Source organism: Orussus abietinus, unplaced genomic scaffold (assembly GCF_000612105.2).
Source record: "Orussus abietinus isolate OABI.00-Male unplaced genomic scaffold, Oabi_2.0 scaffold166, whole genome shotgun sequence".
NCBI lineage: Eukaryota > Metazoa > Arthropoda > Insecta > Hymenoptera > Orussidae > Orussus > Orussus abietinus.
The window spans coordinates 140,985-166,759 of NW_019394316.1; the positions used below are offsets into that span (position 1 = coordinate 140,985).

The window sequence follows — 25,775 nt, forward strand, 5'->3', positions numbered from 1 at the left end:
CGTACCATGACTTCGTATCGGCCTTGCGGCCGACCGCACCTGGAGGGTGATCCTCCTTATCGGCCCCCCCATTGCTGGGGGGTTGCACTCCGTATCGGCCCCCCCATTGCTGGGGGGTTGCACTCCGTATCCCACCCAGCAACCCCACCGCGAAAGGGGCCCGAAGGCCCAGGACGGGCTGGAAAAACCCGAATGCTCCGGACCGATCGTTCAAACCCCGGGGAGGCGCTTGCCGGGACAGAGCCTCCGCGACGCACTCCCCGAAGGGAGGCCGCTTGACCCCACCCGTTGCCCGCGGGGAACCTCGAGGAGGTCCCTCCCCTGCACCCGCGTGGTGCGAGCATTCGTGCAAGGCGCCAGCTGAGACGTAATGCTCCAGCGTGGTTTAACGAGCTTTCCAGGCTAGGTCGGGTGGGAACACGATCCATCGGCCGAGTTGACCCGGCAAATATAGGATCGATTATCCCACCTATCGGCCCGTACTAGCTCGCCGGCTTTCTTATTACGGCCGGTAGGGCCGGCCCCCAACCCGCACCCGGATAAACCGAGGACACGGGACGGGTTACCCGGAGCACCTCCAGCCGTCCGGTCGAGAAGTATTCCCATGATGAGGGCCACCTTTCGCCGGTAACTCTAGGGGGAACAAGAGTGCGATCAAACTCCGCAGAGCGAGCATCTCTCATGGTTCCCCAGTAGCCATTTGCCGTTTCATTACGGATCCATAGGGATCCGCATCCAGCCCCACCACGAGGAGGTTTACGGATGGCTCTTGGGCGCGTGGGGGCCACCCCCCCCCCCCCCCCACGTCGTTGCCTTTTGGAGGCCACCCTACCGTACCACAGAGAATTTGAAAACCACAATCGAAGCCTTTAGACAATGTCAAAAATTGTCTACTTAGAATTTTCATGTATCTGTAAATAACGGCCATGTATTTACATTATATTTATCTAATGGTAAAGTACAAAATACTGGCTTTAAAATTACATAAATAAGGTGAGACAAATAAGTTGAATAAATAAGATGAAGGTAAAATGATAAGATGTATCTAGATAATGTTCAACACTTGTTATAATACTTTTTTTTTTTTTTACCGAGGCCGATTCAATTTTACGACGGGTTTCACTGTACCTTCATATTATGAATAATACCGCAGTTGAATTTCATAACGTAGTTGTTTTTACGTTACGATTGAACCCTTTAAATCTCTTTGTTTTCTCTCCCTTTTTCATTATTTTTTAAATGATCAATCCTAACTTCGCAATCATTACAGAAATAGTATTGGAAACACGAAAAGAGTCAGATGTAATGAAATGTGGGATATCTTTTGTGAGCAATATTTTATCACAAGTGAACTGTGAGAGTAATTACCAGACTACACTACCGAATCTATTGTATTCTGTACAGGAACCAATGAAAGAAGTAAACTTTGCAAAAATGTAATTCCACAGGCATACAGTTCTTCAGAGACATGTGCATTATTTTTAAAAAATATTGTCATTAGAAAGATGTGAAATCACGAAAGAAGCCTAGTATCGCCTGCTGGAAGTTAGTAAAACCAGAGTATTAGATTCTAAGCACAACCCCTCTATTTTTCTATTCAGTGAGTAGTAATTGAAATATGTATTCAATGGAATGAGTTATTTACAGTGTGTCGCCATGCATGTTACAATAAACGAAATCGCACATCAACATCGAACGTTGCCGGAACGTGCCGACTTGGCAACAACGTACTTCACGCGCCCGTTTCCCGCATTATGTAAAGCATCTTTAATTTTCAATAAATTAATTGACTCACTTTGTCAACCATTATAAAGTATCTTAAAGAGAACAATTACGACGTGAGTGTAACTTTCTGTTGAGAAATAATATTGTAGCTTTATAGCTTCAAGTCTAATAAGTTTTTCGACACTTTTCTTTGCACTTTTTTATTTTCATCAAATTCTATGTTATGACAAACTAAACAAAGACGTAGTATCTTCTGTAATATGAAGAGACACCACATTCAACAACGTTGTATAATTTTATTTGATTCGTTGCGTGGAACGTGGAATCTACAACTCGTTTGAACCCGAGAAACACAACTATGTTTATCATACGCGTACGAAAGTCATGCAGAGCTATGTTAAGGTGACTCAAACGTTTAAATGTTACGCAAAGGACAAGGCAAGGAGGGTACAAAACTAATTGGAACGTCTCGAAATCGGCTGAAAAATGTGTTATCTCTTGCCAATCACCGTACTAATTAATGTATATAGAGGGTGTAACCGAATTCGGAGTCACGGTTTAGACAGCGCTATCCTTGTTGAAAAAGAAGTCAAAAAGTCCTGTAATATTCTTCTCTACAGTGCATAATTTTTCTGTAACAACCAGTTGAAGCATTGCCAAACAATCGCGTTCTTCAACGGAAAATAGGAAACATAGTAGTGGACTTTTCAACTCCTTTTTCAACAAGGATAGCGCTGTCTAAACCGTGATTACAGGTTCTGTAACATCCTGCATACGATGGCGTAGATGAGCCCAAGCCGTCGAGACACCTTCAAACAATATCGACACACCAACCAAAAACTGCTTTGTGAGTGCGCATTAAAAATTAAAGATGCTTTACATTATGCGGGAAACGGGTGTGCGAAGTACGTTGTTGCCAAGTTGGCATGTTCAGGCGGCGTTTGATGTTGATGTGCGATTTCGTTTATTGTAACATGCATGGTGACGCGCTGAAAATAACTCATTCCATTGAATACATCTTTCAATTATTGCTCACTGAAAAGAAAAATGGATGGGTTGCACTTAGAACCTAGTATTCTGGTTTTACTAACTTCCAGCAGGAGATACTAGGCTTCTTTCGTGATTTCACAACTTTCTAATGACAATATTTTTTAATCTAAGGCACATGTTTCTGAAGAACTGTATGCCTGTGGAATTACATTTTTGCGAAGTAGAACGTACTAGAACATTTTTTTACACCTACGGTGTTGTTTTGGGGGTAATTTCACATCTTTTTGTAATAATATTGTTACAGCATTTGCTCGGCGCCAAGCACGCGGGAGGTCACGCGGCTGTTGGTATATTAGGCGCGAAACAGGAGGAGCAATGGGGGCGGGCAGCCGCATTTATTATTTTTATTGATATTTAATTAGTATTATTATTAATATTTTTTTGTTAAATTATTGTTAAAAACTGAAACATTAATTGATCTATTGTATTCTGTACAGGAGCCAATGAAAGAGGTAATATTACTGTGGAAGATAAATATTTTCAGAACATATACGAAAGGTGGAAGGGTACGAAAACGAGAAATACGGATTCTACTTATAAAGTGATTCCAAAATTTTATTTTAAGGTAAGTGACTGAATTAATAATAGTAGTATTGGTGCCACTATGGGTTCGTACGTAGCGTGACGTCACCGGCGCCGAGTCAGCCTGTGACGTCACGCCATGTCACGTACCCTCCACTCCTTTCATCTACTACAGTGCCGAGAGTGGTGGGGGTACGCTAGAGCGCGAGACGCGAAAGAGAGAGAGCCCCGCGTATCGCTGATAGCGACAGCGGCCATTCTAAATAGGCATGTGTGCTGTCAATAGCGAGGGCGGCCATTGAATGCCATGAATTCCTATAATGCAGCACAGATATCGCGACTACTGTTTTCGTGTAACGCGATTCTTCGTACAAATAACCAAATAAAACGCATTATGCGTGTGGTATGAAAATAAAACTCCCGTGTGATGTGGTGGTAGGCGCGGCTTCCCCGAAGGCGTGGAGGCGGAGGACGCGATGGTGGTCGGTGGCTCCGCGCGGGTCTCCATTTTCCCTTCGCTAGCAGGTGTTGAAGGAGTGCTGTTGATCGGAAAGAAAAATTAATCGTACACATGCGCAGCCACAGGCAGACAGACACACACGCGCGCGCGCGCGCGCGCAGACACACACACACATACACGTCGCTGTACTTACTGTTTATTCCAGCAACTGTTGGCGGAGAACCTCGCCCTCGTAGATCACCCCGTTGATGAGGAACCAGACGGAACCATCCGGTAGGATGACGTGACAGAGGCCCATGCTGTCCGGTACTAGGTTTAAGAGGGAGCCGTAGGCAGATCAGCTCCTCGCCTTCTAGCTGTAGCCAGCTAATCGGCGCCCACGCCGTAAGTGTGAGCGGCCATCTTTCCACGCCATCGGGGAAGCCGCGTACTTCAAACGTCTCTTCATGCTCCTCTTCCCCGGCGGGGATCAGCCGCGGCATCGCCGGTTCAACCTCCCATCCACCACCACCACCACCACCAAATAGCCCGATTTCTGGCTGTTCTTCTTCTCCTCTCTCGATTTACCTCCCACTTATGTGGCGCACCATCTGAATCTCTCGGAGCCATGGCTGCTGAACGTCTGGTCCTATCGTCGAACGGAAAGGACCATTGTGCATCCGTGCGTTTATCAAGCTCTAAGAAATGCTATCCCTATCGTGCACGCGCATCCAAACCATTTGAAGGATTGTGGAGGGTTGATAGAGCGGAGTCAGCAAACATTTCTTAATCTCCTCTATATTCGCGGAAGGAGGTGTTTAATTTGAAAGAAAATTAGCGAGCCACACCCGTGTCGTTTTCTGCGAATGTTTTGGAGAACCTATAGCTAACAATTTTGTATTTATTTAGTTTTTTAAGAACCTTAAAGAAATTGTCGAGTCTCATCGAGGTAAGCTAAGTATCGGTGATTAAAAGGTAATCTCCGAAATTGCGAGCCAAAGATACCGCTGCTAAGTTTCAATAGTCTACAGTACAGGGAAGCCGATATTACCCACGCATCGCTCGAAAACGATATAAAATTGTAACGATCGTTGCTAGATTGTAAAATGCGATGCTTTCGTTTTTTAAACACGTAGCGAGAAGGCCTCGCGTGCGAGCGCGCATCCATTCCGGTAGAGTTGCTGACACCAAACCTTGCTAGCTCATATGAAGATCACTCTAACAATATAGAAAACGCAAACGTTGATGCATCCTGTATCATCTTTCTAAGGATGCGCGAAAAGTTACTTCGTTCGTCGTTTCAAGACTACTTCGCGAGGGAGGGCATAGCGATCGTGGTCAACGATTTCTCGAAACTCTGTTCCGGCGAGGAACCGTTATTCGACGGCGCGAAATCCGTCGTGGTCCGAGATTGCGGAGTGCGGTACACCTTGCGTATTTTATATTACGAACAGCGTGGTCATTATCAACCCATCCTCAATATCACGGCGGCTGCGGGTAGTCGCGGCTTTTGCGTGCCCTGCAACAAGACGTTTAAATCGGAGAACGAGCACCGCTGCTCGAAAAAGTGCGACAAGTGCTTGAGCACACCCCTCTGCGAGAGTCTCGAGGCCGCGTTGAAATGTGCAGCGTGTTTACGGACGTTTCACGATGAGCTGTGTCTTGAGAATCACTGCCGGCCGGCCTCGTATGCGGTTCGAGGGCGTCGAATGACCGTCTGCGAAGCGATACGTCTGTGTCCGGTGTGTCTGAACGTAATACGCATCGCCAACGAGATCAAACGTCGCGAAACGCACGAATGCGGCTGGACGTTTTGTACAGCGTGTTACCGTAAACGCAAGAGAAGCCACCACTGCTACATGGCGCCATTGAAAACTCCCAAAACCGAGGAGATCACGCTCTTCATATTTTACGATTTCGAGACGCGGCAGACGACTCGAATGCCCGGTGGCGCGAGCGTGCGATTCCACACACCGACATTGTGCATCGCGCAGTTGTGTTGTCAGTGATGCATGTACAGCGCCGACTATATGAGCGCGCCGTGCTCGGGTTGCGGTGGGTGCGAGTACGTGATCACGCGAGACCCGGTGAAACAGCTGGTCAAGCTCGTGATCATGGACGTACAAACGTTTCGAAGTATCATCTGCATCGCGCACAATTCCAAGGGCTTCGACGCCCAATTAGTCCTACGCTACCTCGTCGAGGAGAAACACGCGAAACCGCCCACCGTGATTCTTAAAGGGACGAGCATAATTCTCAAGAACATCGGGCGAACGACGTTCATCGATAGTCTGAATTATTTTCACATGCCGATCGGCGCGCTTCCGAAAGCTTACGGATTGATGGGAAATACGTCGGTAAAGGGCGTCTTTCCTCATCTGTTCAATACACCGGAAAACGAGAAGTACATCTACACTGCGATGTCTTCAATCAAGATCGATTTTTGCTAAACGGTGTAGAGATACGTTTGCGTCTAGTGCGCAGCCGCGACTCGTTTTGTTTTATGGACCCGACGAACTCGTTTAAAGTACACATCCTAGTGGCGTCTCTGCTCGTGCGCCGAGTAAACGTAAACCCCGGAATACTGTTGTCTCACGAGCGCGCGCTGGCTAAAACCACAGCGAAGTACCCGCTCACACGTGTAGAGGTGAAGGTCATGTTGATGCACGCCGGTTTGCACGGCGAGACACTGGACAACGCGATTCTCGGCCAGTTGTCGAAACGAATCATTCTCGGTTTCGTGGATAACAGAGCCTTTCATGGCGATCGCAAACTCAATCCTTCCAATTTTGCGCACTACAACATCAATTATCTGTCTCTGTATGTGGACGGCATTCAAGTATCGTCGAAACCTCTACAGCCGGATTTCACCAAGAATCGTTTATACGTGGACGCGTACCACACGCTGTTTTCTGGTACCGGTATGCATTTTCTCGATCAAGGTAATTGCATCGATCGGGAAAAATAACCCGATGGCTATTGCCTCTTTACCTTTGATATGACACCTGCTCTCTCGGCCAATGAGAACTACCATTGGAATCATATCATGCACGGTAGCGTAAGAATCGAGGTGCCATTCGAGAACACTCTGTCGTCGACGGTAAATTGCATCATTTATGCTGTGTACGAGAATGTTCTGGAGATAGACGCATCGCGCCACGTTCTGGGAGATTTGAACGACTAAGCAAAGTGAGAAAGGTGGGGGAAGACAACGCATTTTTTTTCATAAAGTCTACGCGGACATCACGGTGGGTGGTCGCACAGTCTCTCGAGCGACTTTGCTAACCATGCACCACGTAATCGACATCCAAGGTTTCCTCGACATCGAGGAACTCTTCATCCCGTAGGAAGTAGCCGTGGTCGCTGTTCATAGTGAGTTTATCGCGCGTTGGATCGTCGCACCGCCCTACCCCTTCAACTATCTACCGCCTCGCCCTCGCTCGCAAAACAATTGGCTGAGCATACATCATCACGGGATATAGTGGTTCGACGGGGATATATCGGCCAAAAAGTTGTACGAGAATCTACAAGCCATCACGTATCATACCGGCCAAATATTCGCGTGTGGGCGCGAGAAGGCTAATCCCCTGCGCAACATTATGAACCGGGAGATCGTCTATATGGAGGACTCGGAGGAATGCCCCGCGTTCAAAGTGTCCCTCAAGCCGGCGATCAATGCGTATACCACGGTATACGCAAAGCTGACAAGCATTTTTCGTGCTCGCTAAACAACGCGAAGCGAATACGCGAGTGGCTGGTGCGTCAAAGGGATCCTTTCGAAACCGACTGTCATCCGAGCTGTGCCGTTTGCACCACCACCACGATGTCGGCGGATACCGTCCTCCAGGACTATGAGCGCAAACCTACCGCGATAGGTAACGAAGGGGTGGACGAGCCAGACGGCGACGGTAGATGCGCTACTTCGTGAACAACGAGGACTGCTTATTATTGTTAAATTGAACGGAGGTAGAGGTACGAGCGTTATTCGAAAACTATCCGTCCGACGGTCAACAACGGTCGAACGAAAAAACGGATGGCCTGCCGATTCCGCTGCGTGCGCCCCATCCACGAACAACGTGGAAATTCGCGAGGCACTGAGTGTACTACCCTCCACGACTATCGGCGTGTATCCGGCCGACCAGATACCGAAGGTGTGGAACAAATCGGCATCTCTCGTGGTCAACACCGATGATCACACGAAACCCGGAACCCACTGGATCGCCATGCACGTCGGCAGAGACGTACGAGGATACTACTTCGACAGCTACGGACTACCGCCTATCGTGCCCCAACACTTGGAAAGACTCCGAAGAAATTCCCGATATTTCGATTGTAACGATAAGTTGCTTCAGAGTGAGACTTCCGACGGTTGCGGGCAATTCATCGTGGTATTTCTTCATATTATGTCTAGCGGTTGTAGCCTACATCGCTTTCAGCGTTTACTCACGCGGGATACTGTAAATAACGATAAGATAGCTCGCGAATACGCCGCGTACGTAGCGAGTGGAAAGCAACGACATAGCGGTTTTGTTAATCGCGTTAGTTATCATCAATGTAGTCAGGGGTGCTGTTCTAAACGCAAACGATGACAGTAAATATATTAATGTATTCCTGAAGTACCTCCGTTTATTCTAAATGAAATTGAAAATGGATGTATGGTCATAATTTGCTGATATTTATTTAAAAAAAAAAAAAGAGTCCAACCTTTGTCGTTCCCGAATATATTTCTCAGCTGCGCAGAACGTCCACGAACTTATCCTTGCGCATGGAACACGCCGTCAGCTCGATTTTTTTTTTGGCTTTGCGCGTGTCACCGATGAAGTTCAACCGAAACTGTAAGTATCGGTTAATCGCCGTTGCATCGAATCATCCGCAGAAGAAGAAGAAAGACGGGTACCGAGCTCTTGTCCTTGGACGTTTGTCTCCGCAACATTGCAATTTTGTTGAAACCCTACCGCTGAATCGCGTTTTTTTTTTTTTTTTTTAATTTAGCGTCGTTCTCGAGACATCTGGGGGTAAACCTCGCGAGGTCATTTTTGAATTCATCTATTCCGCGTGTGCAATCTCCATGGCAACGGACTTTGGACGAATAGCATAAATCGACGCGTACGCAGTATTCTACGGATACTATAAATACCGAGAAAGCACCCCGCGTTCTTCATCATTCGACAGTTAGACGTCGGGTTAAACGGTGGAAAGTAAGTAAACGACGACGACGACGACGACCACGATGAGTCATTCATCTCGAGACGAGTAAGTGCTGTCGAGCTTTTACGGCTTGAATTTTTCGTACTTCAAATTCATACCAGTCGGACTGCGGCGGACTACCCTGGACAACGATAGAAAGGACGTCTTCATGGCGACGGTTCAGCTAGGAAATTTCAGCGGCCTACACGGAGTGACTTTCGGCGTCGAGGAGTGGCGACGACTACTGGAGAACTTTGAGAAAATCACCGCGTACCTGGATTCCGACGACTACCAATCGCTTGAGCAGCCAATGCTCACGGAAAAGCAGACGGCGCTGCTGACTGTCTGCATGGACGGTAAGGCTGTCATCTTCGATAAACGAATGACGAAGGCATCGGCAGAGCATGGACCTAGCAACGCTAGTGAACCACCAAAGAAAAACCGCAAACACTACGAATCTACCGTCATTCTGAAGAAACACACATTCGACGGATTAAAGAGCATTCGGTTTGTCGTAGATCTTCGACTCCGTTACCTCGAACAGCTCGTCGATGCCGTCAACGCGTGTTGGACCGTAATGCGAGGTAACTCCGGCCAAGGACGCTAACAACTACGAGACATCGTCATCTGGGCCGAGGAACTCAAGAAACACAAAATATGCTAACATCCGTTTTTCGTCGAAACTGTATTCGAGGAACTCTATACTCTTATGTAAATATTTGTCGGTTGAAACAGAAATAATAAATATCAACTTAATCATTATTACGACGATATCCTTCATTTCGCCTTAATAAACCTATCCTGGGCGTGCCACATTATGGGGCAGCGTACTCATAATCAGCTACTACAGCGTAAAACGGGCGAGTCGGCCATCTTTGCATTCGGATGATAAGACGCTCGCGTAGCCCTCCTACTTCGTAATGGCCGCTCTCGCTAGCGGTGATATGCGGGTCCTTAAATCGCCTCCGACTCTCATTCTTGCATAAGACGCTCGCGTACGACTGACCCTCCTACTTTATAATGGCCGTTCTTACTACGGAGGAATTTCATTCAGGTGATAAGTCACTCGCGTACGCACACACCTCCTATTTCGTAATGGCCACCCTCGCTATCGGCAACACACGTGCCTTTTTGGAATGGCCACTCTCGCTATCAGCGATACGCGGGGCCCTATACATGTCTCTTTCTCTCTAGCGAGACTCTCTCACTCTTTCGCGTCTCGCGCTCTAGCGTCCCTCCACCACTCTCGGCATTATGGTAGATGAGAGGAGTGGGAGTACGTGACGTAGCACCCTATACACCCGTCTCTCTCGGGAGATAATCATTCTCTCTCATACGCGGCTCGCGCTCCAGCATACCCCCTATACCGTCCTATACATCTCTCTCTCTCTCTCTCCCTCTCTCTCTCATTCGCGACTCGCGCTCTAGCGTATCCCCACCACTCTCGGCACTATGGTAGATGAAAGGAGTGGGGGGTACGTGACGTAGCGTGACAACACAGGCTGACTCGGCGCCGGTCATTTGTTTAGTCTACTCATAGTGGCTCCTATACTATTACTTGTACTAATACTAATAATGAAAATAATTAATGCAAATAAGATAGAGAATTATTTCTTCTAGTTGCCAAAAGAGGATGAAATATTGCCGCAAAAGTTACGAGAAGAAACACGGGCTCTATTTTTGCAAAGACGTTCAAGGCAGTTACTTGATAACAATGAATTGAGAGCATTATGGGTACTATTGGATAAGAACTATAGTTTACCAATATCTAACGATGAACAACTCATTAATTACGAGGATTTTAAAAAAGTCGGGAGATTAGCCGGCACCAAATGTGCATCATATTTTACTGCTGTTGTCTTTGCTAAACTACAACAGGGTGATTCTCATGGAAGGATCAGTATTATGGCACTGTTTAATTATGTGATGCGAAAAGTATGGTTGCATCAAACACGGATTGGGTTATCATTGTATGACGTTACTGGACAGGGTTATTTGCGAGAGTCGGTAAGTGATTGATAGCCCTGTAGTTCATAATTTTCATCGTGATTACTACATTTTGCGACCCCTTTCCAGATCCGCCGGCTCGGTCAGACCGATCGCGCGGGCGGCCAACTTCTGCCCGGGCCACGCTATCGCGCCGGGACCGTCAAAATACCTGGGACGGGATTGCAGGGGGATCGGGTCCGTCAAAATTGTTGAGCGCCAAGCACGCCGACGTGTCAATTGTCCTGGTACGGCATGCAACGCTTACCCGAGAACGTCGAAATCCCGGACTACCACTAGCCCGACTTCTCCCCGGCAATCCCGGCCTCCAACCTAACTTTACAAAATGCACTCGACTAACCCAGATAAGTCTGGTACGACCGCGGAGAGAGGGTTTTTTTTTCTAAACGCCGGACTAAAGAGGGAACGAGAGAAAGAAAGAAAACTAAACCATTATGAGACAGCTTTATCACCCGTCTCGACAAGGTACAAGAATACAATCACAAGAAATTTACATTTTTAGAAAGCCGAGAATAAACAACGAAATTACACTGAAACTACACTTTCCGATCAGAAAGCAATACGCGACAAAAGAATTCAGACTCAAGCAAAATAATTGCCTAACGCAAATTGACCAAGGTAATTCAAATGGACGCTAACTCAATCGAAACGTCAAATAACAAAGATAATGCAAGTTAACTAATTAACACAAAAGACAACTCCGTACTATACGAAACGTGGAAATACTAAAATCGATTCATTCGCGAAATATAGCGGCGCAATTACTAACGAAAAGGTAGTCCGACGTCCTAACGACTTTTACACAACGTTCCAGATTTTCGAAAATAATTCTACTTTACGAGATAGCAACTTCGCACTATCACTAATAACTCTAATATACTTTATACGAGGTAGCTGCTCGCACGGAACATGTGGGCCTACCGGACGCACCGTCCCACAAGGCTCTTGGACCGCGTACCTCGTGTAAGAAAGGTGCGAATGGTTCTCAGACAGCCTAATGTGTTCCTAAAATTTTCCTAAAACATTAACGGCGACTGTCCCGACAACAAGATAACAAGACGCGCACGGTCAGAACTGTCAACTAAATCGCGATCACTCAAATAAATTATTCCCGGGAGACAATAGGTAGCTTCGCGTTTTACTCGACGATCTGGCGATCTAGGTAGCTCTACTCACAGTAGAGATTCACCCAAGATATTCAAGATAACCAACAAATCTCCGATGAATAATTCCACTCAAAAATTTACAATATGGTTCCACTCAAAATTCACTCAAGGATTCCATTAAGAATTCTACTTGAAGATACGCTACATTTCGGCTTGACTTGCTTTGCCGCTCTAATTCGGAAATATACAATATCAAATCTGCGAAATTAAATCGGAAAGTAGCTAAATCCCGGTTAGGATCCAAACCTCGCACCGGAACGTCGTCGACGGCCTCCCTTGTTGTTGGTGCTGATCGCTTCCTCGACTTCCTCTAAGGCAGCTTTGGCACAAGTACTCAGATAGCGCAACTTTTACTCAGGCAGCCAAAATCTCTGCACACATTTAGGTAGCTCGGTGATCCAGATCGAAGAGAGCGAGCATCCTCGAGCTCCTTGGATCCGAAATTTCCCTTCCACCGGGCCCAAACTGGTTTTCGGCGGCCGATTCGCCGAATTTCTTGATCCTCCTCGAATGTGTGCTCTTCAATCGGTGCCGGCCAATCCTAACGCGTCGAGCCTTGCCGAATTCGTGCCGCACTCGTCCTCCAGGACCGTATTTTCTGATCGTGGCAGCAGGTCCGAAAATTTTCTCTCCTCGAGGATGTCCCTGCACGGTCGCATTCACGCCTGTCGTCCCAAGCGGAGAAGTCGGGGAATCCATCGTCGCGAGCGAAATTCTCATCCCTGCGACGAGAGGTGGCTGAGGCCTCCCTCGCCTCCCCTGACCATCCTCGGTCGACAAGACGCCCACATACCTCCCTCCGCGTATAACGTGGGATCTAGCATGCACTTGATGCGGAATCTGTCATTTCCACTCCGATTTGAAGTCCAGCTCAGGCTGGGAAGTGGAGGGCCCCACGGCAGCATACTCGGCCCTGGACCTCGAGAGCTCCGCAGCTCCTCCTCTCGGTGTTGCCTGTCTCTCCGTCCCGCTGGCTCTTTGTGGTTCTTCTTACACAAAGTTCTCTTCACCGCTCCGTTGTTTACTTTTGGACCGTTGATTCCCCGTCGGTTTGAATCTAACGACGCAACTATACTACACAATAACTAACTAAATCTCGAAATAAAGCGCAATAGACAATGTCGTCCTCTCTCTCAAATTTCTAGAAGACAGCCGGACTCGCAACAAATGTATAACAGACATTTGACAATTGCAGTACAAAAGATAGCTAACCTGAGTCGTAAAGATAACAACTGAAAACGCAAGATAGCAATCGCTATTAATTCTGAAAACAATTACTGAATATTCCTCACATATTTCTTCCCATCGGCACGAGGTCTGATCACCGAGCTAGCCACTCAAAATTATCAAAAGATAGCAAAACTATTGACCTTGTGACGCGTGCGCTAAAGTGCCACGTTACAATTTATAATGTTTATTTAATTATCAAATTAAGTATCACTCGTATAACTCTATGTAATGAAGAATTCTTATTTGACAGATTGGTAGTGTAACCTTCCAACAAATACAAAAGGGTGGATTATAATAAAAGTAACATAGTATACTATGACTACGTCACCATCGTCCTCGAAATCCGGGATTTATCGGGTCTAAACCCAGTAAATCCGAATTTACATATCGATGGAGACGTTGTTCATGTAACGTAGGGGGTTCGATTCCCCCCCCCCCCCTCTTACGGGGATTCAGGTCTATCGGAGTATGGGCACTGCACTCCGATTCGAACACGTAATAAGACGGAGGAGCTCCTCCGAATATCTGCAGTCTATCATTAGGTGCATTCAGAGAAGACAACTGGTGAGTGATCGGTTAGTGCTCATCTGCCGAATGGGTACGTTTACTCAACATGTTTACTGATCAGACCATTCTGATCGGCATTTACAGCAGAAAATCGCAACATGTTCCCAACTCATCGGTAACCGCTTTTCTCCTCTGAATGCACCCATTGTCACCAGTACATTAGAATATTTGTTCCATATGCGCTACACATCTAATATTAGCCAGGTCGACTCCTGATGGGAGAAATGGTGTATCTCCCGGTTTATCTTTCTCCGTCGAGCTTTCGTCTCGTGCACATCTATAGATTTTGGGTACCCGATGAGGAGGATTAATGCTTGCATTAGAGACGCGAATAGTATGGAAAATAAGGTTACCTGGCGTGCATTCAAGTCGGGATGGACGGTCTTGGACTTCAACCTTTAGAGGCCTCCGGGGATCGGATGGTGGACCACTCGACGGGAACCGACACGGAGTCGACCCGAATAAGGAACAACCAGTAAAGAGGAAGAGCCAGTGATAGCTGTTGCACGTGGGGTCTCCCAGTCATCGCTGTATAACTATCACCGATCCCGAGGATTGGGTAAACCGAGTGACGTGTGAAGGCTCTCACGGTGGGCATATGAATGTCTGGGAGCAACACCACCTAGATACAAGGCCTGACAACTACAGGATTCCGCAACGCCTACGTCATCACGAGTAGTCATATCGTGCCGCGGCGCCATTAGAGTATACATCCTGTTATGTTTGGTTATTTTCGAAAAAAAAAACGAACGTTCGAAGCACTAAATGAGGCTAATGTCAGCAGTGTAGAAACTTTTAAAAATTACATTGTTGAACATTCATATAGTGACTTCAACGAGCTATGTGCAAAATTACATGGAAAGTGCGTTAACCTGTAGTGGACAGTGATTACCAGGGAGAAGTGCATTAATATAATATTAATCAAAGACAATCCATGTCCAAGAGTGCAGTGTTCTGTGCAAATTAGTGAAAACTTATTGTTGACTGCATATTCTGGTAGTATCCAGGTGAAATCGCTGTCGGGTACAGTGTTACCGATGAAGGTAAGTACTTTAAATGAAATTGAAAATATTGTTACAAAGTGCCACACAACATTTTCAAACTATGAATTTAGTGATTCAACCGCACAAGACTGCACTGACATTATACTAAACTGTTTAGATTATTTAGAAAAGATACTTCCGGAAAATGAAACAGTCATCGAATTTTTGAAGGAACAAATTTCTTTACTAAATGTGTGCCAAACTAGAGCAAGATATTCGCCAGATTTTATAATATTTTGTAGTTTATTGTATTCAACATCTCCACATGCATACAGATTTTTTAGAGGTTCGAATAATTCAAAATTACCTAGCCCTTCTACCATTAAACTTCTATGTAGTAAGTTCATGACTAACCCTAAGTATGAACTCACTGAACACGAAACATAATAGTTACGTAACTTAAAACGAACAAATAACATAACGTTTGTTACAATGTAATAACCTAACGGTTACGTAACATAGAGCTAACTAGTTACATGACATTTGTTACAGTGCAATAACTTAACAGTTATATAACCTAGAGCTAACAGGTTACATAACATTTTATGTATTAACTATCATATCTATATAAATGTATCATAACTTTGTTACTTTCATCTTACATTATGTTACCGTCTTGATATTACTATGTATATGCAGCACATATTTGTAACAAAATGGAACTACATTGGGGCTGTCATTTATTTTATTACATCATCGTCATCGTCATTGTCATAATTCATCGTCAAATGTCACAAGATTAATATATGTCATATTTTGTTTACTACTCGTATGAAAAAATGTGTCTTTAATTCATACGCGCATGTACATTATGGGTCATTGTTTGCTAGTCGAATGAAATCCTAATTGCCTTTAAGTAAAATCAGATAGTTTATCATTACATAATTTCATTGAAAGTCTGATTTGTCATTTAATATCTAACTGTTGTCAAGTACCAAAAAATAATTAAAAATAAAAAATTATATAATTTTTGATAAAATTGCGTGATCGTTTTTATTAAATGATTTTAAGGCAACTGAAATTATAACATTAATATAACATGTTACATAACATGATACCTTACTGAGTGGGAAATAATAACTAACATCTAACTTCCATGTTACTTTTATGCTACATAACATGTTACTTTCGAAAACGTAACATTTACCTAACAGTTATATAACAGTGTTCACTGGTCCATAAAATTCATCTGGTTTACTACGTTACGTATCTACAAAAATTGAATTTACTACAAGATCAAGATAAAATGGCTGTACTTTTAATAGATGAAATTCATTTGAAGGTTAATTTAGATTATAGAGGAGGATATATAATTGGTAATGCATTGAATTATGAAGAATGTGCTTCAAGTGCATTTGTTTTTATGATGAGTAGTGTTATGTCACCCTATAAAGATGTAATACTTATTTCACCGGTTAAAAGAATTACTGCCGAAATAATTTATAGCGTCACAAAGAAAATAATAATTGAGTTGGAAGAAATTGGTTTGGAAGTTCTCGCTGTGGAAGGTCGCGAGGGCTGAAATTTGATTCCTAAAGACAATAATATGCGCTCGCTTGCATGGACGGACCCCCTTAAAGTTCCGCGAGAAAAGGCTACTCTGAATTAATTACGTGACAGAATTTCGACAGTGCTTGACTTCTAAATTTCACAACTTTAAACACCAAAAATTACTCGAAAGACGAGTCGCAAAATTAATATCAGAATTTAACTCGAAGATAACAATTATAACCAGAAGACAATTGGGTTTTCCGGAAGAGAAAATGGGTCGCGGGCGACCACGCGGTCGTCGCGCGGCTTCTTCGCCTCCGACCCCGAGGGAAAGACAATAGACAATCCTATGGCTCGACTTCTGGCCGTGACAAAAAGACTAAAATCTCACAATAGAAATATCCCCTCGCCAAAAATCGAAACCTTTTGCAAATTTTCGCGAGAGACGACCAAGCTATGATATCTCAAAAATCCAACTCCTCTCGCGAAGGCCAAAACCCTTCACAAACTGATGCAAGAATAGAGGAATTTAATACACTGAAAGAAAAACCGTCTCGGCGGAGACCAAAACCATTCACAAATTTCGGCCAGGCTACGAACTCTAAAGTTTCGCGGCTAAACAATAGAAAATTCCCGACTTACGCGATCCTACTCACAATGGCGCGACAGAAATTTTCCGGGCATAGAAAATTATGGGACACGACGCAAAGTAAAAGAACTCGCCTTTGCGTTCGTTCGAGGAACCCCGCCGCCTCCTGAGAGGCTAACTCAAAGCCCGATTTCTGTCCGCCGTAGGCCCCACCAGGGCAAACCGGAAGATCGCCCGCGAGAGACTAACGAAGACCGACTCCGCGGCACGCTTCTGCTCACCGGCGCAACACTATCTGGGCCCTACGGCTTCGCGAAAATTCGGGAAATCCTTCGGTCCTTGGCAACAAAAGACAATTAGACAAGCCTGGATAATGACCGGTTAAAGAAAACTATTTGAAAAGTTGATCCGATCGGTCCGACGGTTGCAGGCATCCTAATCGGCGCCGCTAATTGGTCGAGATTCTCCTTAATATCTTGAGTTTGGCGGACTCGGCGTGCGCTGGCCCAGTTCCTGGGGCCGGGGGTTGCGGTGGCGCGGTTGCTGGGCAACGGCGCGAGCCCCGAGTGCGTCGAGCCGCCGGCGATGCCACGGCTGTAGCGAGAGGTGGCCCGTCGGGTCGAGACGCGCCGTGATATTCGCGGTGGCCGAAATTTTCGTCTTCGGGGGATCCTGGCTCACCCGGGGCAGTTCATCGGATAAGCCCCGGGTACTCCGGTGAGGATGGGGTCGGGCTCCTGGCCCGGAAGTCATTGCTCCTTCCCGGTGCACGGCATCCCCTCCTCCCCTTGTCGGTGGCAGCCAGGGTCTTCTCGGGAGCTCCCGCCTCCTGGTCCGGCTCCTGGCCGGGTAGTCCTGGGAGTCCTGCGGACGGCCGTACCCGAGCCGTCACGGTCCGCCCCCGCAGGTAAGGACACCAGGGGGTGTAGCGGGGCTGACACGACCTTGTGGGTGAGCCCGACGGGCTGGCCGTGACACCGCGATCGATGTCGCCAGTCCTGGATATGCTCCTTGCTGCTTCCTCGACGGCTTCGTTCTTTGAAGCCGAGACGACGAGCGGTAGCGTATGCACGCGACCTCCTAGAGGTCATCGGTGTTGATACTCCGTCCTGTCGACCGGAGCCTCTCCACGGATTAAAGAAATTTGGCGAGCTCTCGAACATTTCGCTGAATATTCATTCCAAATTTCCTGTAAGTGCTCGAAAGCGCGCCCAGGAAATCCGAAAAGTATGAATAATTCCCTTACAGAAATTATGAGAGTTCCCGTGGATTGCTAAACTATCCTACAATAAAAGACTCAACTAAAATCAATTAATAATAGGTTTGGTTTTCCTCTCCCCTGGGTCGGTGACCGTCGGACCTTGGACCCTGTAATTCGCGAAAAAGCAATTCTCGGCAAAAATTTGGGTAGTTGTGACGCGGTCAAAATTTACCACGTCACAATGTATTTGATACCGTTCACATTCTAAAATGCATAAGAAATTGATAGAAATGGGAGAATGAATTACTCAATATTAAAGTTGATTTGATTTCTTTAATTTAATTTCACGAGGAAGGACCATCTGTACGGTATGAACTTCTACAGGAGACTAGCAACGCAAGTTAGGGTCACAGACTCCACAAGTCGTTGTCGGCTATATACAAAAGAACCCTTGGTTCTTTCGCTATCTAAATCCTACGTTTATGTTTATGTGACACCGATATTCTCTGCGTCGATTTGTTTTTGAACCCAGTGTATGGTTTCACTTACATGCTAGTGTATACTATCGGGAATAGGAAGTAACAAATTCTATTAAACAATCCAATAGAAATAATTGACTCAATAATAAAAATCAAGAAATGTTATATCCTGATCCTGAAAATAGTGCATTACTAAATATTGCCTGATTCCATGCCTTGAGGGAAATGCATGCTTTTGAGAAAACTAGGCTTTTAAAATATAGAGTTAGTTTAACTTTAAAATCTCTTTATCCTGGTTCGATTGAAAGACAAAATATAAATCTTGCTTTAAAAATGTTTAATAGAAAGACACTGTTGTAGCTTTAAAAGAATTTTTTAAATTGGGAAAGCATAGCAATATTTATTGAACATATTTTCACATCGTGGGACATTGTAAATATCAAAACACCATCGAAAGGTATAAGATTATGAAACCCGTTTCAGGAACCAATTAGACAAAAATCTGAGAATGTAGTCTTTTTAGACACATTTGTACTATGGCTTAATACTTGGGGGTCTCATAATGCAAACGGTAAATTAACTAAAGAAACACATCAAACTGTGAAACATACAACTGAAGCACTAATAAAGTTATCCACAAACTTTATTACTGACCGAAACAATAATTATTTTTTGTGTGGGAAAAATCTAACAGGTAATTTAGAAGACCGTTTTGGAAAGTATCGATAGTTATCTGGAGCCCAGTATCATATTTCCGTTAGTCAAATTTTTTAATCTGAGAGCAAATTAAGAATTCAAAATATAATGCCACTTATTCTAAAGTCACATCAATTTGGCGAAATTGAGGTGAATACAAAATATACTGATATTTTGGAATTCCTGACATATTCAGAGAATGAAGATAATCATGTACCCCAAACATTACTTAATATAATGGTTGATGAGGATGATATAGATGAAATTGATAATTCTGTGTGGCCTTTATTAACATACATTGATGGTTATTATTCCCATGCTACTATAAAGAAATTAAAATGGAATTATTGTAAAGAATTTTTAATAAATGACTGACGATATACCTGATAACTCGATAAGCATAAATAATAGAAGAGGTTTGGGTTATTCTCATTCCGATGTTATACGTTGTGTTTCATATGTTTATCAGGTGTAGAAGTATGAAACTGGAATTTCCCTATAGATGGTGCTAGCCATCAATTTAGGGGCCTTAAGTGCGCTACTGCAGCGCCATCATCTCCCCTTAACAGCTGACGAAGATTTTCAAAATACAACAACCCAAATTTCATACACCAGTATATTTTTCTATAACCTTAAACATGTCGAGTTTCGTGCCTACGAACTACGATTTGCGGACAGCATTGGTTTTCTATTATTATTTGAAGAAAACTGCTGCAGAATCGCATGTCAAATGAATCGCATGAATCGCTTGTAGAAGCTTACAGTCAACATGCTCTTGGTAAAACACAATGCTTCGAGTGGTTAAAAAAATTCAAAAGTGGTGATTTTGACATGAGAGACGAAGAGCGTGGGAAACCACCAAAAAAGTTCGCAGACAACGAATTGCAAGCCTTATTGGATGAAAATGATACTCAAACTCAACAAGAACTCGCGGATCAATTGAATGTGACGTAGAAAGCCGTCTCCATTCGTTTGAAAGTTATGGGAAAGATTCAGAAAATGGGAAAATGGGTTCCGCATGAACTGAATGAAAGGCAGCAAGAAAATTGAAAAACCACTTGTGAAATTCTGCTCGACAGATACAAAAGAAAGTCATTTCTCCATCGAATCGTGATAGGTGATGAAAAATGGATATATTTTGAGAATCCTAAGAGTCGTAAATCATGGGTGAATCCAAGCAAACCATCGACATCCACTGCAAGACCAAATCGCTTTGGAAAGAAGACAATGCTCTGTGTTTGGTGGGATCAGAAGGGTGTAATCTGTTATGAGCTGCTAAATCCTGGTGAAACTGTTAACACTGATCGCTACCAACAGCAAATGATCGATTTAAATCGAGCATTACATGAAAAACGACCGGAATGTGTAACAAGGCAACACAAAGTCATTTTGCTCCATGATAATGCCCCATCACACACAGTAAAACGGGTCAGGGAAACGATCGAAGCATTCAGTTGGGAAATACTAGCGCATGCGGCTTATTCTCCAGACTTGGCTCCGTCCGATTATCATCTATTCGCGTCACTGGGACACGTTCTCGCTGAATAACGCTTCAATTCGTATGAAAATGTACGAAAATGGTTCAATAACTGGTTTGCTTCAAAAGAAGAACAGTTTTTTGGCATTGCATTCATAAACTGCCGGAGAGGTGGGAAAAATGCATAAAAAGCAATGGACATTACTTTGAATAAAATATTTTTTATCATTTTCAAACAACAGACGTGTAATTTTTACAAAAAAATTCCGGTTTAATACTTCTACGCCTGGTATGTTCGTGTACAAAAGTTAGTCTCATCAAATTATGAACATATTTTTTTACATGCAAGCAATCCAAGACAAGTCGTACTGTCTTTAGGATTGCATAATTTACCTACAGATATTTTTCTGGGTCATAATTGCTTTACACACAATTGTGATGTTCTATTATAAAAAAGTTCTAAATACAGCAGCAAATATATTGCTAAATAATTATACAAAAATAAAAAATGATGTCACAGCGAAAAAAGATATGCCTCGATGTAAAAGATTTAAAGTATGCAAATAAATAATATTTCATTTTTGTTTACTCACAATTGTTTTATTTTGTTTCCTTCATTTAGAAAATAAGTCGGCAAATATTTGTTTAAGTAAAATGCCCGTTAAAGTAGGTATGTAATAGAGGTAAGTAAGTATTAATGTTAAAGGGAGATTATAAAAGTGTTTTGTTTTTAGTAATAAAAATTAGTAATAAAAAGCCTGCCAAATGCCTCAGAATTATACGAAACTTGAAACGGCTCGCGTTCAAAGCGCGCGCCTCTGGATAATGGCTAACGTGGAATGACTACTGTTGATGACGTCAAATTTTTAGTTCTTCCGAGTTTGTGCGAATTCGAGTGTCTCGTTCGACGTTCACCAATTTGGATGCTCGAAGTCGCCGATCTCATTAAGCATCCGGTCGGAGCAAGGCTCTGAAGAGGTAAATAAATGTTTCTTATCAATGAAAAAACAACCTTCCATGACAGTCGCTCAGGGGGCGTATTTGTGGAAATGTCCATCGAAATGCTAAAGAAGCTCTAAACAAAAGATAGGGTTGAGGATCCTTAGTAATAGATAGTTGTATAAATAACTGCGTTGGAATTGACTAGATGCGGCTTTTTAAGAGAACTCGAGTGAGGTGAGCTTTATGTTTATCAATAAGTGAAACCTGATTTATTTTCAATGACTTTAAAAATAGCGAAACCGATAAGTCAAGGGAATTTCAAAACGAAAAAAAAAAGTTTTAATTTGGAGGAACCCGTTATACTTAGGCACTATAATATTAGTGTAGTCAGGGACTGTTTGGGGTACCGAGAATCGTGCATTTCGAAGGTTTTGATGAGCTATGTCAGGATCGTGATAAAGGCACATAATGCAAGAAGTGATCTTCCCGCTTCCAGGCGTATTGCATAATTCGAAGTATTAGGAGCCATGTGCAACATTTGTTTAAAGAAAGCCAGCAGTACCCTCTCAGAAATAGACAGTGTAATAGGACTCCAAATTATCGAGCCGTACGGAAAAGTACTTTGTACGATACTCTGAAATGATTTAACGTAGGTACACCAGTAGATAACTTCAACTCGATAAATCTCTTTTAGGGTTGCCCCCAACGTTGCACTCTCGGAGCTAATGATTTTATTGGCTGTTGGTAGAAACGTACATGAACTGGAGAATAATACCCCCAGATAGTTACACTGCTGTACAGCTTCAGTGTGTTCCTCACTAAACTTCCAGCGCTCCGGACTCAATCGATCGCCCTTTCAGTGAAAATAAATGTTTTGGTTGTATTTAGGGTAAAGGATCTTAGGGGAGCAGTAAGCAATTAGACGTTCATGCAGTCGCCGCAATTTGCAAGCCATATCCGCTAGGGGGATAATATCGTCGCGTATGCCAAGGTGGGGACTTCCGTGAAAGGATTGATCGAAAGTCTCGTGCATCCTTTATTAACCAAGAATTTGTCAAAGACACTTATAAAAAGCCAGAACAACAGCTATAAGAACTTCGCCCTGGAGCCTGCTCGAGAAACAACTATTGCATTGGTGCGCTCCTCTCTAATCCTAATTAATACTGCGACAAAGCCCCCTTACCAAGTCTCGTGCATCCTTTATTAACCAAGAATTTGTCAAAGACACTTATAAAAAGCCAGAACAACAGCTATAAGAACTTCGCCCTGGAGCCTGCTCGAGAAACAACTATTGCATTGGTGCGCTCCTCTCTAATCCTAATTAATACTGCGACAAAGCCCCCTTACCCCGTCGGCTATTTAAAACTCTTGACTCTTTGCTATGAATCTCAGGGACAGGGCCGACTAATAGTGCCTCCCAGGGTAGGGTATTAAGGCAGGTTATGTAAAGGCGCCGCGCGCACCCTATAGCCCAATCGCGTAAGAATTTAGATCCTGTCCTTATTAATGGAACGTAAAGGGCGCACCTACCAAGCTACTTAAGTCCCTCGAGGATTCAAGTGGACTGTGGTGGCATGTTGGGAGAAGGGTACATTACCGTAGGGACTACGAAATAGGACCGACAAAGCAACGACCAAGACTAAGAGAAATTCAAGAAAATTGCAAATTCAAGGTGCTCGGTCCTTTCGGAATTTATTTTGATTCATTGCGCCGTAAACATCTTGAACGCCAGAGCTTCATATAGGGAACAATGCCGTAACTTGAAGAAACCGAAGATGTGCCCCCTTGATGCCTCGGTAAGACGCCGACGCTCTGCAGTAAGAGAGACGCGCGCGCTAGGTAAAGGGCCGCCGATGTGCGATACGTCTTTTAACTTTCGACCATTCCGACCCTGCACGCAGCAGGCACAGTGACGATAATCGGCGGAAATGTTTACAGTACAGGAGCGTGATACAAAACTCAGCGGCGGGAATCTCCACCCAATGAAAAAACTACAGAACCCAAACAAAATCGGACGACATAATTCGAAGAATGGCAAGGTCGCACCTCGCTGTCTACTATCTTTGACGAACTAACAACGTATATCAAATTCGCATATATTTAAAAATTTGCGATACGGAATGGTAAAAAATACCAAGAATTAGAACGCGTCATCAAAGCCACGAACTAGCAACGATTCCAAAAGGTAAAGTTACGTTGCGGACGGCGGGTCGGAAGATGGTCCTTCGAGCTGGTCAGGGTTCACCGACCGATAAACAGTAGCCTTCCTGACTGGCACGGAACGGTACAGGACAGCACAAACAGCTCTCCTTCGGTTGTTGCTGCGGCTTCTGCGGAGGTATCCACCGCAACGGTTCCTCCAGCAACAGGATCTTCGCTGTTAGCTTTCCCGTTCTGGGCTCAGCTTACAAGAGAACATTCCCAAGTGTCCGCCTCCGATCTTGTTGAGTTTCATATATGTTGAAGAATACAAAAATCTAAGAGACACGTGCTTTTTTATATCTGCTATGGTCCATAATTTACGGGTGAAACAACCCCCCAAAGTTTAGCGAAAAATCGGTTTTTTAAATATTTTTCATAGGAGCAGTCGAGGGATTTCGACGAAACTTTGCATAAACGTATTCTATATAAGGACGGTGACAACACAATATTGTTCAACAATGCTGCACCCCCTCAAGGGGGTTAACTACCCTTCAGGTGACATTTTTTGTAATATCCATTAATCAAGCACCCCTACTTAAGTTCCACTTACGCGATGTGATTGCTCGCAAAAAATTAAGAAATACGTGTTTTTTGCTTTTTGCCAATAAACATTTACACACGGTTGTAAACAATGAATGTAGGTGGTATTAGGATATATCCCGACTACTTTTATTGGGTTATATCGTGACCAATTTATCGTACATAAGTCGTGTCAACGTGGTAATTCTTCAAAATGTCATTGATTTTCATAACATGCAATTATTTATAAATAAATTAAAAAATAGTTTCAGACGCTAAAAATGTTTTGCAACGGATTCGACGATGCGGTCATCACCCGTTTCCAATTAGTAATACAATCTCCGTGGTTAAACGATAAAATTGGATTTTCACTGTTTTTACGAAAAAATAGAGTCAGCGATATTCGATACCTAAGGTACGGGAATAGTACGTTGAATCAAATCAAATTTGAAATCGTCTACGCCGACGTGCGTTCTTATAAAGTCTGCACTGGATTCGATGCTGATCAGTTCTGATCAGGACTTCGTCTTTGTGAAATTATTTTGTCGACGAGCTACCATATATTTGTGCGTAATGATTATAAATCCTATAAACGTGATCAATCTTTTGTTAGCTACGTTTCAAACTATGTATTTAATGGATACGGAAGTTAATCGACAAGAAATACTGTTAAAAGAATCTATTCAAACGATTCTTTTGGATAGTATATTCCAATTTAATTCATTTGAGATTACTGAAGATTCAACATTGGATTTTCAAGAACCTTTTCAAGCTCGGGAGGTTGAGTATGTTGAAGATGAAGAAGAGTGGACTGACGAAACGGTGCCACAACGTCTTCATCGCTTTGCCAAGACACAGCGGTTAACTTCGACTATAAAAAGAGAGTAGTAGAATTCTGGAGAAGTGGAAAGTCCGGCAATCTCAAATTTGCCACAGTCCAACAACGATTTAGGAAACTTTCTGATGCTCGTGAATTAAGAAGGTGGGCCAACCAAGTGGATGATAGAGGATGTCGAAAAGAAAAATTACTGTATGTCTCTACATCCACGCTGAACAAATTCCGAAACGCTACTGACGCTGGTTTTATAGTACATGACGCAGATATCCAAAAATGGGCTCTAGAAGCATGGAGAGAACAGACAAACAACGACATGAGTTTTAAAGTATCGTCAGAATGGTTATATAATTTTAAAAAAGCTCATCGTATTGTGTCACGAAAAATAACAAAATTTATTACAAGGAA

The 25,775-nt window shown here is 43.8% G+C and overlaps 1 protein-coding gene across 1 annotated transcript in view; it reads left to right on the top strand.

The window, feature by feature from the left end:
• The window catches only part of LOC105696047 (serine/threonine-protein phosphatase 2A regulatory subunit B'' subunit gamma), a 51,499-nt gene that overhangs the window by 6,832 nt on the left and 18,892 nt on the right, over positions 1 to 25,775 (top strand). The window contains exons 2-3 of the mRNA XM_023431747.1: positions 3,213 to 3,340; positions 10,544 to 10,930. Coding sequence (XP_023287515.1) covers positions 3,213 to 3,340; positions 10,544 to 10,930 — 515 coding nt within the window. The remainder of the gene's footprint in view (positions 1 to 3,212; positions 3,341 to 10,543; positions 10,931 to 25,775) is intronic.